The sequence below is a fragment of the Salvelinus fontinalis genome, chromosome 12, assembly GCF_029448725.1.
Source record: "Salvelinus fontinalis isolate EN_2023a chromosome 12, ASM2944872v1, whole genome shotgun sequence".
In the NCBI taxonomy this organism is placed as follows: domain Eukaryota; kingdom Metazoa; phylum Chordata; class Actinopteri; order Salmoniformes; family Salmonidae; genus Salvelinus; species Salvelinus fontinalis.
Genome location: NC_074676.1, coordinates 54,246,389 through 54,265,700, shown reverse-complemented (window position 1 = coordinate 54,265,700; position 19,312 = coordinate 54,246,389). Strand labels below are relative to the sequence as shown.

The 19,312-nt window shown below is 44.7% G+C and overlaps 1 protein-coding gene across 1 annotated transcript in view; it reads left to right on the top strand.

Moving 5' to 3' along the window:
• LOC129867602 (gamma-aminobutyric acid receptor subunit beta-3-like) overlaps nt 1-19,312 on the top strand; it is a 92,254-nt gene that overhangs the window by 68,254 nt on the left and 4,688 nt on the right. The window contains exon 8 of the mRNA XM_055941108.1: nt 18,070-18,341. Coding sequence (XP_055797083.1) covers nt 18,070-18,341 — 272 coding nt within the window. The remainder of the gene's footprint in view (nt 1-18,069; nt 18,342-19,312) is intronic.

The following is a 19,312-nucleotide window of genomic DNA, read 5'->3' as shown; positions in this document are numbered from 1 at the left end:
AGCCTCTGTATCTGCCTTAAGCAGCAGATACAGAGATAGAGAAGAGGGAGTGGAAGGAATGATAGGTCCTCTGAAAGTTTAGTTTTCCTAGAGTTTCACTCAGCTGCCCACTGCCCTGTTCTGTAAAGCTCACAATGAGTCACTCGGAGCAAGAGGGGAGGGGCTGACCTGGCCGGGAGGGAAGGGGACCGTGTGAGTCATAGGAGGCGAAAAGGGAGGAGAGTAGGGTCGAAGAGGCAGAATCAGGAGACAAGAGGGAGAAGGATTTATCAGAAGGGAGAGATGATAGGATAGGAGAGGAGAGAGTAGTGGGAGAGAGAGACCATCTGGGTAGGGGCTGAGTGGTTAGAGATGATAGAAGAGGAGAGAGTAGTGGGAGAGAGAGAGAGACCATCTGGGTAGGGGCTGAGTGGTTAGAGATGATAGGATAGAAGAGGAGAGAGAGACCATCTGGGTAGGGGCTGAGTGGTTAGAGATGATAGGATAGAAGATGAGAGAGTAGTGGGAGAGAGAGAGACCATCTGGGTAGGGGCTGAGTGGTTAGAGATGATAGAAGAGGAGAGAGTAGTGGGAGAGAGAGAGAGACCATCTGGGTAGGGGCTGAGTGGTTAGAGATGATAGAAGAGGAGAGAGTAGTGGGAGAGAGAGACCATCTGGGTAGGGGCTGAGTGGTTAGAGATGATAGAAGAGGAGAGAGTAGTGGGAGAGAGAGAGAGACCATCTGGGTAGGGGCTGAGTGGTTAGAGATGATAGAAGAGGAGAGAGTAGTGGGAGAGAGAGACCATCTGGGTAGGGGCTGAGTGGTGAGAGATGATAGAAGAGGAGAGAGTAGTGGGAGAGAGAGAGACCATCTGGGTAGGGGCTGAGTGGTTAGAGATGATAGAAGAGGAGAGAGTAGTGGGAGAGAGAGAGACCATCTGGGTAGGGGCTGAGTGGTTAGAGATGATAGAAGAGGAGAGAGTAGTGGGAGAGAGAGAGAGACCATCTGGGTAGGGGCTGAGTGGTTAGAGATGATAGAAGAGGAGAGAGTAGTGAGAGAGAGAGAGAGACCATCTGGGTAGGGGCTGAGGAAAGGGAGACGGAAAAGGGAACAAAGCAGTCATCAAAGACCTGGAGGGAGGTTGCAGTAAGATTAGTAGGAGAACAGCCTCTAGTAGGAGAACAGCCTCTAGTAGGAGAACAGCCTCTAGTAGGAGAACAGCCTCTAGTAGGAGAACAGCCTCTAGTAGGAGAACAGCCTCTAGTAGGAGAACAGCCTCTAGTGGGAGAACAGCCTCTAGTGGGAGAACAGCCTCTAGTAGGAGAACAGCCTCTAGTAGGAGAACAGCCTCTAGTAGGAGAACAGCCTCTAGTAGGAGAACAGCCTCTAGTAGGAGAACAGCCTCTAGTAGGAGAACAGCCTCTAGTAGGAGAACAGCCTCTAGTAGGAGAACAGCCTCTAGTAGGAGAACAGCCTCTAGTAGGAGAACAGCCTCTAGGAAAGATGTCAAGAGTATTGCCTGCCTTGTGAGTTGGAGGGGACTGGGAAAGGGTGAGGGCAAGGAGTGAAAAAAGAGAGTTGGAAAGAAATGAATTGATTAAATGGACGGATGGCGCAGTTGATGTAATTGGTCGACACGTTCCTGAAAGGGGAATGATCTTGGTGGACACGTTCCTGAAAGGGGAATGATCTTGGTGGACACGTTCCTGAAAGGGGAATGATCTTGGTCGACACGTTCCTGAAAGGGGAATGATCTTGGTGGACACGTTCCTGAAAGGGGAATGATCTTGGTGGACACGTTCCTGAAAGGGGAATGATCTTGGTGGACACGTTCCTGAAAGGGGAATGATCTTGGTGGACACGTTCCTGAAAGGGGAAGGATCTTGGTGGACACGTTCCTGAAAGGGGAATGATCTTGGTGGACACGTTCCTGAAAGGGGAAGGATCTTGGTGGACACGTTCCTGAAAGGGGAAGGATCTTGCAACTATGAATTTTGATAGAAAAGTTAGCTAATTAGATAGGATCTTTAAACCATGGACACACTTCAAAAGGCACTCGCACATCTGAGCTATCTTAGTTGCAGGTGCATGGTAACAATTTAATAAGATAAGAAAAAAATATGAAACTCCCAAGCTGCTCTGGATAGTACCACTGCTCTGATAGTATCACTACTCTGGATAGTATCACTGCTCTGGATAGTACCACTGGATAGTATCACTGCTCTTTATAGTACCACTGCTCTGGATAGTATCACTACTCTGGATAGTATCACTGCTCTGATAGTATCACTACTCTGGATAGTATCACTGCTCTGGATAGTATCACTGCTCTGGATAGTACCACTGGATAGTATCACTGCTCTTTATAGTACCACTGCTCTGGATAGTATCACTACTCTGGATAGTATCACTGCTCTGATAGTATCACCACTCTGGATAGTATCACTGCTCTGGATAGTATCACTACTCTGGATAGTATCACTGCTCTGATAGTATCACTACTCTGGATAGTATCACTGGATAGTATCACTGCTCTGGATAGTATCACTGCTCTGGATAGTATCACTGCTCTGGATAGTATCACTGCTCTGGATAGTATCACTGCTCTGGATAGTGTCACTACTCTGGATAGTATCACTACTCTGTATAGTATCACTGCTCTGGTTCGTATCACTGCTCTGGTTAGTATCACTGCTCTGGTTCGTATCACTGCTCTGGTTAGTATCACTGCTCTGGATAGTATCACTGCTCTGGATAGTATCACTGCTCTGATAGTATCACTACTCTGGATAGTATCACTACTCTGGATAGTATCACTACTCTGGATAGTATCACTGCTCTGGATAGTATCACTACTCTGGATAGTATCACTGCTCTGATAGTATCACTACTCTGGATAGTATCACTACTCTGGATAGTATCACTACTCTGGATAGTATCACTGGATAGTATCACTGCTCTGGATAGTATCAATACTCTGGATAGTATCACTGCTCTGGATAGTATCACTGCTCTGGATAGTATCACTGCTCTGGATAGTATCACTACTCTGGATAGTATCACTGCTCTCATAGTATCACTGGATAGTATCACTACTCTGGATAGTATCACTGCTCTCATAGTATCACTGGATAGTATCACTGCTCTGGATAGTATCACTACTCTGGATAGTATCACTACTCTGGATAGTATCACTGCTCTGGATAGTATCACTGCTCTCATAGTATCACTGGATAGTATCACTGCTCTGGATAGTATCACTACTCTGGATAGTATCTGTACTCTGGATAGTATCACTGCTCTGGGTAGTATCACTGCTCTGGATAGTATCACTACTCTGGATAGTATCACTACTCTGTATAGTATCACTACTCTGGATAGTATCACTACTCTGGATAGTATCACTGCTCTGGATAGTATCACTGCTCTGGATAGTATCACTGCTCTGATAGTAGCACTACTCTGGATAGTATCACTACTAGTATCACTACTCTGGATAGTATCACTGCTCTGGATAGTATCACTACTCTGGATAGTATCACTGCTCTGGATAGTGTCACTACTCTGATAGTAGCACTACTCTGGATAGTATCACTACTAGTATCACTACTCTGGATAGTATCACTGCTCTGGATAGTATCACTGCTCTGGATAGTATCACTGCTCTGGATAGTGTCACTACTCTGGATAGTGTCACTACTCTGGATAGTATCACTGCTATGGATAGTATCACTGCTCTGGATAGTATCACTGCTCTGGATAGTATCACTGGATAGTATCTCTGGATAGTATCACTACTCTGTGTAGTATCACTGCTCTGGATAGTATCACTACTCTGACTAGTATCTCTACTCTGGATAGTATCACTGCTCTGGATAGTATCACTGCTCTGGATAGTATCACTGCTCTGGATATTATCACTGGATAGTATCTCTACTCTGGATAGTATCACTACTCTGGATAGTATCACTGCTCTGGATAGTATCACTACTCTGGAAAGTATCACTACTCTGGATAGTATCACTGCTCTGGATAGTATCACTGGATAGTATCTCTGTATAGTATCACTGCTCTGGATAGTATCACTGCTCTGGATAGTATCACTGCTCTGGATAGTATCACTGGATAGTATCTCTGGATAGTATCACTACTCTGGATAGTATCACTACTCTGGATAGTATCACTACTCTGACTAGTATCACTGCTCTGGATAGTATCACTACTCTGGATAGTATCACTGCTCTGGATAGTATCACTACTCTGGATAGTATCACTGGATAGTATCTCTGGATAGTATCACTACTCTGTGTAGTATCACTACTCTGGATAGTATCACTGCTCTGGATAGTATCACTGCTCTGGATAGTATCACTACTCTGGATAGTATCACTGCTCTGGATAGTATCACTGCTCTGGATAGTATCTCTGGATAGTATCACTGCTCTGGATAGTATCACTGCTCTGGATAGTATCACTACTCTGGATAGTATCACTGGATAGTATCTCTGGATAGTATCACTACTCTGTGTAGTATCACTACTCTGGATAGTATCACTGCTCTGGATAGTATCACTGCTCTGGATGGTATCACTACTCTGGATAGTATCACTGCTCTGGATAGAATCACTGCTCTGGATAGTATCACTACTCTGGATAGTATCACTGCTCTGTATAGTATCACTACTCTGGATAGTATCACTGGATAGTATCTCTGGATAGTATCACTGCTCTGGATAGTATCACTACTCTGGATAGTATCTCTGGATAGTATCACTGCTCTGGATAGTATCACTGGATAGTATCTCTGGATAGTATCACTACTCTGGATAGTATCACTGGATAGTATCTCTGGATAGTATCACTGCTCTGGATAGTATCACTGCTCTGGATGGTATCACTACTCTGGATAGTATCACTGCTCTGGATAGAATCACTGCTCTGGATAGTATCACTACTCTGGATAGTATCACTACTCTGTATAGTATCACTACTCTGGATAGTATCACTGGATAGTATCACTGGATAGTATCACTGCTCTGGATAGTATCACTGCTCTGGATAGTATCACTACTCTGGATAGTATCACTGCTCTGGATAGTATCACTGCTCTGGATAGTATCACTACTCTGGATAGTATCACTGCTCTGGATAGTATCATTACTCTGGATAGTATCACTGCTCTGGATAGAATCACTACTCTGGATAGTATCACTGCTCTGGATAGTATCACTACTCTGGATAGTATCACTACTCTGGATAGTATCACTGCTCTGGATAGTATCACTGCTCTGGATAGTATCACTGCTCTGGATAGTATCACTGCTCTGGATAGTATCACTGCTCTGGATAGTGTCACTACTCTGGATAGTATCACTACTCTGTATAGTATCACTGCTCTGGATAGTATCACTGCTCTGGATAGTATCACTGCTCTGGATTGTATTACTGCTATGGATAGTATCACTGCTCTGGATAGTATCACTACTCTGGATAGTATCACTGGATAGTATCTCTGTGTAGTATCACTACTCTGTGTAGTATCACTACTCTGGATAGTATCACTGCTCTGGATAGTATCACTGCTCTGGATAGTATCACTGCTCTGGATAGTGTCACTACTCTGGATAGTATCGCTGCTCTGGATAGTATCACTGCTCTGGATAGTATCACTACTCTGGATAGTATCACTGGATAGTATCTCTGGATAGTATCACTACTCTGTGTAGTATCACTACTCTGGATAGTATCACTGCTCTGGATAGTATCACCGGATAGTATCTCTGGATAGTATCACTACTCTGTGTAGTATCACTGCTCTGGATAGTATCACTACTCTGGATAGTATCACTACTCTGACTAGTATCTCTACTCTGACTAGTATCTCTACTCTGGATAGTATCACTGCTCTGGATAGTATCACTGCTCTGGATAGTATCACTACTCTGGATAGTATCACTGCTCTGGATAGTATCACTGCTTTGGATAGTATCACTACTCTGGATAGTATCTCTACTCTGGATAGTATCACTACTCTGGATAGTATCACTACTCTGGATAGTATCACTGCTCTGGATAGTATCACTGCTCTGGATAGTATCACTACTCTGGATAGTATCACTGCTCTGGATAGTATCACTACTCTGGATAGTATCACTGCTTTGGATAGTATCACTACTCTGGAAAGTATCACTACTCTGGATAGTATCACTGCTCTGGATAGTATCACTGGATAGTATCTCTGTGTAGTATCACTACTCTGGATAGTATCACTGCTCTGGATAGTATCACTGCTCTGGATAGTATCACTGCTCTGGATAGTATCACTGCTCTGGATAGTATCACTACTCTGGATAGTGTCATTGCTCTGGATAGTATCACTGCTCTGGATAGTAGCACTGCTCTGGATAGTATCACTACTCTGGATAGTATCACTGGATAGTATCTCTGGATAGTATCACTACTCTGTGTAGTATCACTACTCTGGATAGTATCACTGCTCTGGATAGTATCACTGCTCTGGATAGTATCACTGCTCTGGATAGTATCTCTGGATAGTACCACTACTCTGGATAGTATCTCTGGATAGTATCACTGCTCTGGATAGTATCACTGCTCTGGATAGTATCACTACTCTGGATAGTATCACTGCTCTGGATAGTATCACTGCTCTGGATGGTATCACTACTCTGGATAGTATCACTGCTCTGGATAGAATCACTGCTCTGGATAGTATCACTACTCTGGATAGTATCACTACTCTGTATAGTATCACTGCTCTGGATAGTATCACTGGATAGTATCTCTGGATAGTATCACTGCTCTGGATAGTATCACTGCTCTGGATAGTATCACTACTCTGGATAGTATCACTGCTCTGGATAGTATCACTGCTCTGGATAGTATCACTGCTCTGGATAGTATCACTGCTCTGGATAGTATCACTGCTCTGGATAGTATCACTACTCTGGATAGTATCACTACTCTGGATAGTATCACTACTCTGGATAGTATCACTACTCTGGATAGTATCACTGCTCTGGATAGTATCACTGCTCTGGATAGTATCTCTGGATAGTATCACTGCTCTGGATAGTATCACTGCTCTGGATAGTATCACTGCTCTGGATAGTATCACTGCTCTGGATAGTACCACTGGATAGTATCACTGCTCTGGATAGTATCACTGCTCTGGATAGTATCACTGCTCTGGATAGTATCTCTGGATAGTATCACTGCTCTGGATAGTATCACTGCTCTGGATAGTATCACTGCTCTGGATAGTATCACTGCTCTGGATAGTATCACTGCTCTGGATAGTATCACTGCTCTGGATAGTATCACTGCTCTGGATAGTATCACTGCTCTGGATAGTGTCACTACTCTGTATAGTATCACTGCTATGGGTAGTATCACTGCTCTGGATAGTATCACTGCTCTGGATAGTATCACTACTCTGGATAGTATCACTGCTCTGGATAGTATCACTGGATAGTATCTCTGGATAGTATCACTGCTCTGGATAGTATCACTACTCTGGATAGTATCACTACTCTGTGTAGTATCACTACTCTGGATAGTATCACTACTCTGGATAGTATCACTACTCTGGATAGTATCACTGCTCTGGATAGTATCACTGCTCTGGATAGTATCACTACTCTGGATAGTATCACTGCTCTGGATAGTATCTCTAGATAGTATCACTACTCTGGATAGTATCACTGCTCTGGATAGTATCACTACTCTGGATAGTATCACTACTCTGGATAGTATCACTACTCTGGATAGTATCACTACTCTGACTAGTATCTCTACTCTGGATAGTATCACTGCTCTGGATAGTATCACTGCTCTGGATACTATCACTGGATAGCATCTCTACTCTGGATAGTATCACTACTCTGGATAGTATCACTACTCTGGATAGTATCACTACTCTGGATAGTATCACTACTCTGACTAGTATCTCTACTCTGGATAGTATCACTGCTCTGGATAGTACCACTGCTCTGGATAGTATCACTGCTCTGGATACTATCACTGGATAGTATCTCTACTCTGGATAGTATCACTACTCTGGATAGTATCACTGCTCTGGATAGTATCACTGCTTTGGATAGTATCTCTACTCTGGATAGTTTCACTACTCTGGATAGTATCACTACTCTGGATAGTATCACTACTCTGTGTAGTATCACTACTCTGGATAGTATCACTGCTCTGGATAGTATCTCTGGATAGTATCACTGGATAGTATCACTGCTCTGGATAGTGTCATTGCTCTGGATAGTATCACTGCTCTGGATAGTATCACTGCTCTGGATAGTATCACTACTCTGGATAGTATCACTGGATAGTATCTCTGGATAGTATCACTACTCTGGATAGTATCACTGCTCTGGATAGTATCACTACTCTGGATAGTATCACTACTCTGGATAGTATCACTACTCTGGATAGTATCACTACTCTGGATAGTATCACTGCTCTGGATAGTATCACTGCTCTGGATAGTATCTCTGGATAGTATCACTGCTCTGGATAGTATCACTGCTCTGGATAGTATCACTGCTCTGGATAGGATCACTGCTCTGGATAGTGTCACTACTCTGGATAGTATCACTGGCTCTGTATAGTATCACTGCTCTGGATAGTATCACTACTCTGGATAGTATCACTGGATATTATCACTGGATAGTATCACTACTCTGTGTAGTATCACTACTCTGGAAAGTATCACTGGATATTATCACTGGATAGTATCACTACTCTGGATAGTATCACTGCTCTGGATAGTATCACTACTCTGGTTAGTATCACTGCTCTGGTTAGTATCACTGCTCTGGATAGTATCACTACTCTGGATTGGTCCCGTGTGGCTCAGTTGGTAGAGCATGGCGCTTGCAACGCCAGGGTTGTGGGTTCAATTCCCACGGGGGGACCAGGGTTCAATTCCCATGGGGGGACCAGGATGAATATGTATGAACTTTCCAATTTGTAAGTCGCTCTGGATAAGAGCGTCTGCTAAATGACTTAAATGTAAATGTAAATGTAATAGTATCTCTTGATAGTATCACTGCTCTGGATAGTATCACTGCTCTGGATAGTCTCACTGCTCTGGATAGTATCACTGCTCTGGATAGTATCACTGCTCTGGATAGTATCACTGCTCTGGATAGTATCACTACTCTGGATAGTATCTCTGGATAGTATCTCTGGATAGTATCACTACTCTGGATAGTATCACTGCTCTGGATAGTATCACTACTCTGGATAGTATCACTGCTCTGGATAGTATCACTGCTCTGGATAGTATCACTGCTCTGGATAGTATCACTGCTCTGGATAGTATCACTACTCTGGATAGTATCACTGGATAGTATCTCTGGATAGTATCACTACTCTGTGTAGTATCACTACTCTGGATAGTATCACTGCTCTGGATAGTATCACTGCTCTGGCTAGTACCACTGCTCTGGATAGTATCACTGCTCTGGATAGTATCACTGCTCTGGATAGTATCACTACACTGGATAGTATCTCTGGATAGTATCACTACTCTGGATAGTATCACTGCTCTGGATAGTATCACTGGATAGTATCACTGCTCTGCATAGTATCTCTGCTCTGCATAGTATCTCTACTCTGGATAGTTTCACTACTCTGGATAGTTTCACTACTCTGGATAGTATCACTGCTCTGGATAGTATCACTACTCTGGATAGTATCACTGCTCTGGATAGTATCACTGCTCTGGATGGTATCACTGCTCTGGATGGTATCACTGCTCTGGATGGTATCACTGCTCTGGATGGTATCACTGCTCTGGATAGTATCACTACTCTGGATAGTATCACTGATCATTGCTCTGGATAGTATCTCTACTCTGGATAGTATCATTGCTCTGGATAGTACCACTACTCTGGATAGTATCACTGGATAGTATCACTACTCTGGATAGTATCACTACTCTGGATAGTATCACTGGATAGTATCACTACTCTGGATAGTATCACTACTCTGGATATTATCTCTGCTCTGACTAGTATCTCTACTCTGGATAGTATCTCTTCTCTGACTAGTATCTCTACTCTGGATAGTATCACTACTCTGGATAGTATCACTGCTCTGGATAGTATCACTGCACTGGTTTGCTCTGTAACGGTACCTCCTGTATATAGTCTCCACATTGACTCTGTACTGGTACCCCTTGTATATAGTCTCCACATTGACTCTGTACCAGTACCCCCTGTATAGAGCCTCCACATTGACTCTGTACCGTAACACCCTGTATATAGCCTCCACATTGACTCTGTACCGTAATACCCTGTATATAGTCTCCACGTTGACTCTGTACCGTAATACCCTGTATATAGCCTCCACGTTGACTCTGTACCGTAATACCCTGTATATAGTCTCCACATTGACTCTGTACCGTAACACCCTGTATATAGCCTCCACATTGACTCTGTACCGTAACACCCTGTATATAGCCTCCACATTGACTCTGTACCGTAATACCCTGTATATAGTCTCCACATTGACTCTGTACTGTAACACCCTGTATATTATAGTGTCCTGTCCAGGGGTAAGGCCCTGTGATAGACTAGTGTCCTGTCCAGGTGTAAGGCCCTGTGAGACTATATGACCTCAGTGGTATTTATTATAATCCTCAACGTCTCATCTGTCAGAACACAACTTCTTGTTGCGTATTGTGCTCAAATCTATAATGGTTATCAGTCAAGACAAAATATGTCATTTCAAATGCATATTGAGGTGGAAAAGGCTACCTAAACAGTTTGAGTTTATTCTATGGGATGCTAGGCTGTGATTGGATAGGGCTACACCCCCCTGTATGGGATGCTAGGCTGTGATTGGATAGGGCTACACCCCCCTGTATGGGATGCTATGCTGTGATTGGATAGGGCTACACCCCCTGTATGGGATGCTGGGCTGTGATTGGATAGGGCTACACCCCCCTGTATGGGATGCTGGGCTGTGATTGGATAGGGCTATACCCCCTGTTTATGGGATGCTAGGCTGTGATTGGATAGGCTTACACCCCCTGTATGGGATCTTGGGCTGTGATTGGATAGGCTTACACCCCCTGTATGGGATCTTGGGTTGTGATTGGATAGGGCTACACCTCCTGTATGGGATGCTGGGCTGTGATTGGAAAGGGCTACACCCCCTGTATGGGATGCTTGGCTGTGATTGGATAGGGCAACACCCCCTGTATGGGATGCTGGGCTGTGATTGGATAGGGCTACAACCCCTGTATGGGATGCTGGGCTGTGATTGGATAGGGCTACACCCCCTGTATGGGATGCTGGGCTGTGATTGGATAGGGCTACACCCCCCTGTATGGGATGCTGGGCTGTGATTGGATAGGGCTACATCCCTCTGTAAATGGGATGCTGGGCTGTGATTGGGTAGGGCTACACCCCCTGTATGGGATGCTGGGCTGTGATTGGATAGGGCTACACCCCCTGTCTGGGATGCTGGGCTGTGATTGGACAGGGCTACACCCCCTGTATGGGATGCTGGGCTGTGATTGGATAGGGCTACACCCCCTGTATGGGATGCTGGGCTGTGATTGGATAGGGCTACACCCCGTGTATGGGATGCTGGGCTGTGATTGGACAGGGCTACACCCCCTGTAAACCCTAGGAAAAAGGGTATCATTTGGGACGCAGAGTATGTGACTGGTACAGTATATATGTGGCTGGTACAGTATATATGTGACTGGTACAGTATATATGTGACTGGTACAGTATATATGAGGATGTACAGTATATATGAGGATGTACAGTATATATGAGGATGTACAGTATATATGAGGATGTACAGTATATATGAGGATGTACAGTATATATGAGGATGTACAGTATTTGACTGGTACAGTATATATGAGGATGTACAGTATATATGAGGATGTACAGTATATATGAGGATGTACAGTATATATGAGGATGTACAGTATGTGACTGGTACAGTATGTATGAGGATGTACAGTATATATGAGGATGTACAGCATATATGAGGATGTACAGTATATATGAGGATGTACAGTATATATGAGGATGTACAGTATGTGTCTGGTACGGTATATATGAGGATGTACAGTATATATGAGGATGTACAGTATGGGACTGGTACAGTATATATGAGGATGTACAGTATATATTTTTTATTTATTTTATTTATTTATTTCACCTTTATTTAACCAGGTAGGCTAGTTGAGAACAAGTTCTCATTTGCAACTGCGACCTGGCCAAGATAAAGCATAGCAGTGTGAACAGACAACAACACAGAGTTACACATGGAGTAAACAATAAACAAGTCAATAACATGGTAGAAAAAAAAGAGAATCTATATACAATGTGTGCAAAAGGCATGAGGAGGTAGGCAATAAATCGAGTAATTACAATTTAGCAGATTAACACTGGAGTGATAAATCATCAGATGATCATGTGCAAGAAGAGATACTGGTGTGCAAAAGAGCAGAAAAGTAAATAAATAAAAGCAGTATGGGGGTGAGGTAGGTAAATTGGGTGGGTAGTTTACAGATGCACTATGTACAGCTGCAGCGATCGGTTAGCTGCTCGGATAGCAGATTTTTAAAGTTGTTGAGGGAGATAAAAGTCTCCAACTTCAGAGATTTTTGCAATTCGTTCCAGTCGCAGGCAGCAGAGAACTGGAAGGAAAGGCGTCCAAATGAGGTTTTGGCTTTAGGGATGATCAGTGAGATACACCTGCTGGAGCGCGTGCTACGGGTGGGTGTAGCCATCGTGACCAGTGAACTGAGATAAGGCGGCACTTTACCTAGCATAGCCTTGTAGATGACCTGGAGCCAGTGGGTCTGACGACGAACATGTAGCGAGGGCCAGCCGACTAGGGCATACAGGTCGCAGTGGTGGGTCGTATAAGGTGCTTTAGTAACAAAACGGATGGCACTGTGATAAACTGCATCCAGTTTGCTGAGTAGAGTATTGGAAGCTATTTTGTAGATGACATCGCCGAAGTCGAGGATCGGTAGGATAGTCAGTTTTACTATGGTAAGTTTGGCGGCGTGAGTGAAGGAGGCTTTGTTGCGGAATAGAAAGCCGACTCTAGATTTGATTTTGGATTGGAGATGTTTGATATGAGTCTGGAAGGAGAGTTTGCAGTCTAGCCAGACACCTAGGTACTTATAGATGTCCACATATTCTAGGTCGGAACCGTCCAGGGTGGTGATGCTAGTCGGGCGTGCGGGTGCAGGCAGCGAACGGTTGAAAAGCATGCATTTGGTTTTACTAGCGTTTAAGAGCAGTTGGAGGCCACGGAAGGAGTGTTGTATGGCATTGAAGCTCGTTTGGAGGTTAGATAGCACAGTGTCCAAGGAAGGGCCGGAAGTATACAGAATGGTGTCGTCTGCGTAGAGGTGGATCAGGGAATCGCCCGCAGCAAGAGCAACATCATTGATGTATACAGAGAAAAGAGTCGGCCCGAGAATTGAACCCTGTGGTACCCCCAGAGAGACTGCCAGAGGACCGGACAACATGCCCTCCGATTTGACACACTGAACTCTGTCTGCAAAGTAGTTGGTGAACCAGGCAAGGCAGTCATTAGAAAAACCGAGGCTACTGAGTCTGCCGATAAGAATATGATGATTGACAGAGTCGAAAGCCTTGGCCAGGTCGATGAAGACGGCTGCACAGTAATGTCTTTTATCGATGGCGGTTATGACATCGTTTAGTACCTTGAGCGTGGCTGAGGTGCACCCGTGACCGGCTCGGAAACCGGATTGCACAGCGGAGAAGGTACGGTGGGATTCGAGATGGTCAGTGATCTGTTTGTTGACTTGGCTTTCGAAGACCTTAGATAGGCAGGGCAGGATGGATATAGGTCTGTAACAGTTTGGGTCCAGCGTGTCTCCCCCTTTGAAGAGGGGGATGACCGCGGCAGCTTTCCAATCCTTGGGGATCTCAGATGATACGAAGGAGAGGTTGAACAGGCTGGTAATAGGGGGTGCGACAATGGCGGCGGACAGTTTCAGAAATAGGGGGTCCAGATTGTCAAGCCCAGCTGATTTGTATGGGTCCAGGTTTTCCAGCTCTTTCAGAACATCTGCTATCTGGATATGGGTAAAGGAGAAGCTGGGGAGGCTTGGGCGAGTAGCAGCGGGGGGGCGGGGCTGTTTGCCAAGGTTGGAGTCGCCAGGAGGAAGGCATGGCCAGCCATTGAGAAATGTTTATTGAAGTTTTCGATTATCACGGACTTATCAGTGGTGACCGTGTTACCTAGCCTCAGTGAAGTGGGCAGCTGGGAGGAGGTGCTCTTGTTTTCCATGGACTTTACAGTATCCCAGAACTTTTTGGAGTTAGAGCTACAGGATGCAAATTTCTGCTTGAAAAAGCTGGCCTTTGCTTTCCTGACTGACTGCGTGTATTGGTTCCTGACTTCCCTGAACAGTTGCATATCGCGGGGGCTCTTCGATGCTATTGCAGTTCGCCACAGGATGTTTTTGTGCTGGTCGAGGGCAGTCAGGTCTGGAGTGAACCAAGGGCTATATCTGTTCTTGGTTCTGCATTTTTTGAACGGAGCATGCTTGTCTAATATGGTGAGGAATTAACTTTTAAAGAATGACCAGGCATCCTCAACTGACGGGATGAGGTCAATATCCTTCCAGGGTACCCGGGCCAGGTCGATTAGAAAGGCCTGCTCGCAGAAGTGTTTTAGGGAGCGTTTGACAGTGATGAGGGGTGGTCGTTTGGCCGCGGACCCGTGGCGGATACAGGCAATGAGGCAGTGATCGCTGAGATCTTGATTGAAGACAGCAGAGGTGTATTTGGAGGGCAAGTTGGTCAGGATAATGTCTATTAGGGTGCCCATGTTTACAGATTTAGGGTTGTACCTGGTGGGTTCCTTGATGATTTGAGTGAGATTGAGGGCATCAAGCTTAGATTGTAGGACTGCCGGGGTGTTAAGCATATCCCAGTTTAGGTCACCTAACAGAACAAACTCTGAAGCTAGATGGGGAGCGATCAGTTCACAGATGGTGTCCAGGGCACAGCTGGGAGCTGAGGGGGGTCGGTAGCAGGCGGCAACAGTGAGAGACTTATTTCTGGAGAGATTAATTTTTAAAATCAGAAGTTCGAACTGTTTGGGCATAGACCTGGAAAGTATGACAGAACTTTGTAGGCTATCTCTGCAGTAGATTGCAACTCCTCCCCCTTTGGCAGTTCTATCTTGACGGAAAGTGTTATAGTTGGGTATGGAAATCTCAGAATTTTTGGTGGCCTTCCTAAGCCAGGATTCGGAAACGGCAAGGACATCAGGGTTGGCAGAGTGTGCTAAAGCGGTGAGTAAGGCAAACTTAGGGAGGAGGCTTCTGATGTTGACATGCATAAGGCCAAGGCTTTTTCGATCGCAGAAGTCAATAAATGAGGGTGACTGGGGACATGCAGGGCCTGGGTTTACCTCCACATCACCCGAGGAACAGAGGAGTAGTAGGATGAGGGTGCGGCTAAAGGCTATCAAAACTGGTCGCCTAGAGCGTTGGGGACAAGGAATAAAAGTAGCAGATTTATGGGCGTGGTAGAATAGATTCTGGGCATAATGTGCAGACCAGGGTATGGTGGGGCACGGGTACAGCGGAGGCAAGCCCAGGCACTGGGTGATGATAAGAGAGGTTGTATCTCTGGACATGCTGGTCTCAATGGGTGAGGTCACCGCATGTGTGGGGGGTGGGACAAAGGAGGTATCAGAGGTACGGAGAGTGGAACTACGGGGTCCATTGCAAACCAAAACAATGATAACTAGCCTGAACAACAGTATGCAAGGCATATTGATATTTGAGAGAGACATACAATAAGGCATAAAGTGATTGCAGGTCTTGATTGGGAGAGCTAGCTAAAACAACAGGTGAGATAACAGCAGCTAGTCAGCTAACACTAGCAACAGCAGGTAAAAATGGCGACGACCAGGCAGAGAGGGTCGGATTAACTACACACAGATCCTGAGTTAAAGCACAGAGCCGACAGATAAAACACAAATAAACGGAATGGAGTACCGTGAATTAATGGACAGTCAAGCAGGCATCAGCTATGTAGCCGAGTGATCATAGTGTCCAGGGGGCAGCCGTAGATGGAGCAGTGAGGCCTCCACTAAGCTAGCCCGCGGCGTTTAAAGTTAGTAGCCCAGGGGGGTGGTCTGCTCAGACGGAGGGGGTCTGCTCAGACGGAGGCCGGTTGAGGGCACAGCGGATGGGGTGTTCGTCTGCAGACCAGACGTGGTCGTGTCGACAGAGAATCCAAGCCGGATGGCGGTGGCGAAAGAGAGGTTGTGAATTGTAGAATTGTGTATGCTAACTGGTGCTAGCTTCGTGATTCAGACAGCTAGTCATGGGTAGCAAGCTAGCAGAAGATGGAAGTCTGTTTTTAGCCACGCCGTGCAATTCCGTCGGTAGATTAGTGGGGTTCCGTGTGGTAGAGGGGACCAATCCAATTGTCAAAATAGTTATAGTGGCCTAAGAAGATTGTTCGATAGACCTGTTCAGATAGCAGCCGATATGCTCAAGACAGCTAACGATTAGCGGGCCGCAGTTAGCATATGGACGTTCAGGTTACGTCGCGATGGAGGGGCCAGTTGAAATACTCCCTCGGGCAGATAACGTCGGTATCCCAGTCATGAAGGCCCGGTGGGGCTCCGCATCGGCAGTAAAACGGGTCCGGATAGGTGATTGTAGCCCAGGAGTGGCTGATGGAACTCTTCAGCTGGCTAGCTCCGGGATAATTGGTGTTTGCTCCAGAATTGATGTTAGCCAATAGTCACTTGGATAGCAGCTAAAGGATAGCTGATAAGCGCTAGCTGTGGTTAGCTGAACTACTAACGTTAGCTTGTGAGCTGGCTAACTTCTGGCTAGCTTCTGTTGTAGATTTCGGATACGAGGTGAATAATACCTTTGAGGGGGAAAAAAACAGATCCGCACCACATTTGGTGAGGTGGGTTGCAGGAGAGTGTTTTGAAGTTGAGTTTTTAAGAAGAAAAGAATATATATATAAAAAGATATGCGAAGAAAAATATATAAAATATATATACACGGGGCAAGACGAGGACAAAGGACATCTGACTGCTACGCCATCTTGGATCTAGGATGTATGAGGATGTACAGTATATATGAGGATGTACAGTATATATGAGGATGTACAGTATATATGAGGATGTACAGTATATATGAGGATGTACAGTATATATGAGGATGTACAGTATATATGAGGATGTACAGTATATATGAGGATGTACAGTATATATGAGGATGTATAGTATATATGAGGATGTACAGTATGTGTCTGGTACGGTATATATGAGGATGTACAGTATATATGAGGATGTACAGTATGTGACTGGTACAGTATATATGAGGATGTACAGTATATATGAGGATGTACAGTATATATGAGGATGTACAGTATATATGAGGATGTACAGTATGGGACTGGTACGGTATATATGAGGATGTACAGTATATATGAGGATGTACAGTATGTGACTGGTACAGTATATATGAGGATGGGAGGTGAGAGGCATTCTAGGCTTCTGCATGACTTTCAATATTATTGATTTTATTTTGACTAACAATAAGCCTCAAAGGGTCAGAAATCGCTGTTCATGGATGCTGTCTTTCTCAAAGTTACTGTTAGTTTAGTTTGTGTTATATCCTCTATGTTGACTTTGTGTGAATCGATCATTTTAATTCTAAAGCTGAAGTTTGTCTACCTTATTAGATTACTATAATGACTGGTCAACCAAATAATACACGTTGCTTCACTACCTGGAATGTAAAAGGGCTCAATCACCCTGTTAAGAGAAACATCATCTTTGCCTACCTTATTTGAACGGCTCTACTTAGAACCCACTTGTGTAAATAGAATTATTTCCAGATAAATAGGATCTGGGTATTGACCATCTATACTGACCAAGTTTATTAGATTTAGTTTTTGTCAATAAACCCCAATATCCCAGAGGGGAAGTAAATCAGCTTAAACCACAGATATTTTCTTGTGCCATTATGCCTATGTTTCAAACCAAGGAACTTTCCGCTCCAGGTATCACCACGGTGCTCACCATGACCACCATCAACACCCATCTGAGAGAGACGCTCCCTAAGATCCCCTACGTCAAGGCCATAGACATGTACCTGATGACCTGCTTTGTGTTCGTCTTCCTGGCCCTGCTGGAGTACGCCTTCGTCAACTATATCTTCTTCGGACGGGGCTATCAGATGCAGAAGAAGTTGGCAGAGAAAGCAGAGAAGGTCAACAATGACAGGGCGGCCAAGTTCGACGGCAACAGGGTAACGTTTACCCCCTCGGAAATGGTCAGTAGGCTACTTCTTCTTCTTCTTCTTCTTCTTGGATTGTTAACTGTGGGTCCCTGTTTTATCTACAGGACCTTTTCAGTCACGTATCATAACAACAGACATAGATTGTGACTAATTGTACTCAACGATGTCTTGATTGTTCAAATCAAATGTTATTTGTCACCATGCGCCGGATACAACAGGTGTAGACTTGACCGTGATATCTTGCTTACGAACCCATTCCCAACAATGCACAGTTAAAAAATATATATATATTTTCTAAATCAAAACCATTGTTATCTGGGGGACTCTTCCCATTGAGCTCACAGACCTGTAAACACTAGTACATTTAACATTTACATTTAAGTCATTTAGCAGATGCTCTTATCCAGAGCGACTTACAAATTGGAAAGTTCATACATATTTATCCTGGTCCCCCCGTGGGAATTGAACCCTGGTCCCCCCGTGGGAATTGAACCCACAACCCTGGCGTTGCAAGCGCCATGCTCTACCAACTGAGCCACACTATACACAGCAATAGGAGGAGCCCGAGGTGAAAGGAGGATGTTGCCACGAAGGTAAACTGACATATAGCATCATAGAGAATGAAAGGAACATTAATCATTACAGACGTGATTCTTCACAGTAACAGTGTTAGAGTCCGTTCAGTATTACGTTCCCATATTCAGTTATTCTTCTCTAGGAGAGGAGAGTGCTGTCAAATGGATGGACATCCAATCAGATTCACATACAGGGGTAGATTCAATTACAGCATCTAGGTATGAATTCCAAATGGAACCCTATTCCCTATATAGTGCACAAGCTGACAAGGTTAAAATCTGTTGTTTTTTCCCCTGAGCAAGAAAGTTAACCCACTGTTCGCCTGGGGACGAAGACGTGGAGGTCGATTAAGGTAGCCCCACCCCCGGCACCTCTCTGATTCAGAGGGGGGTGGGTTAAATGAGGAAGACTCACCTCTCTGATTCAGA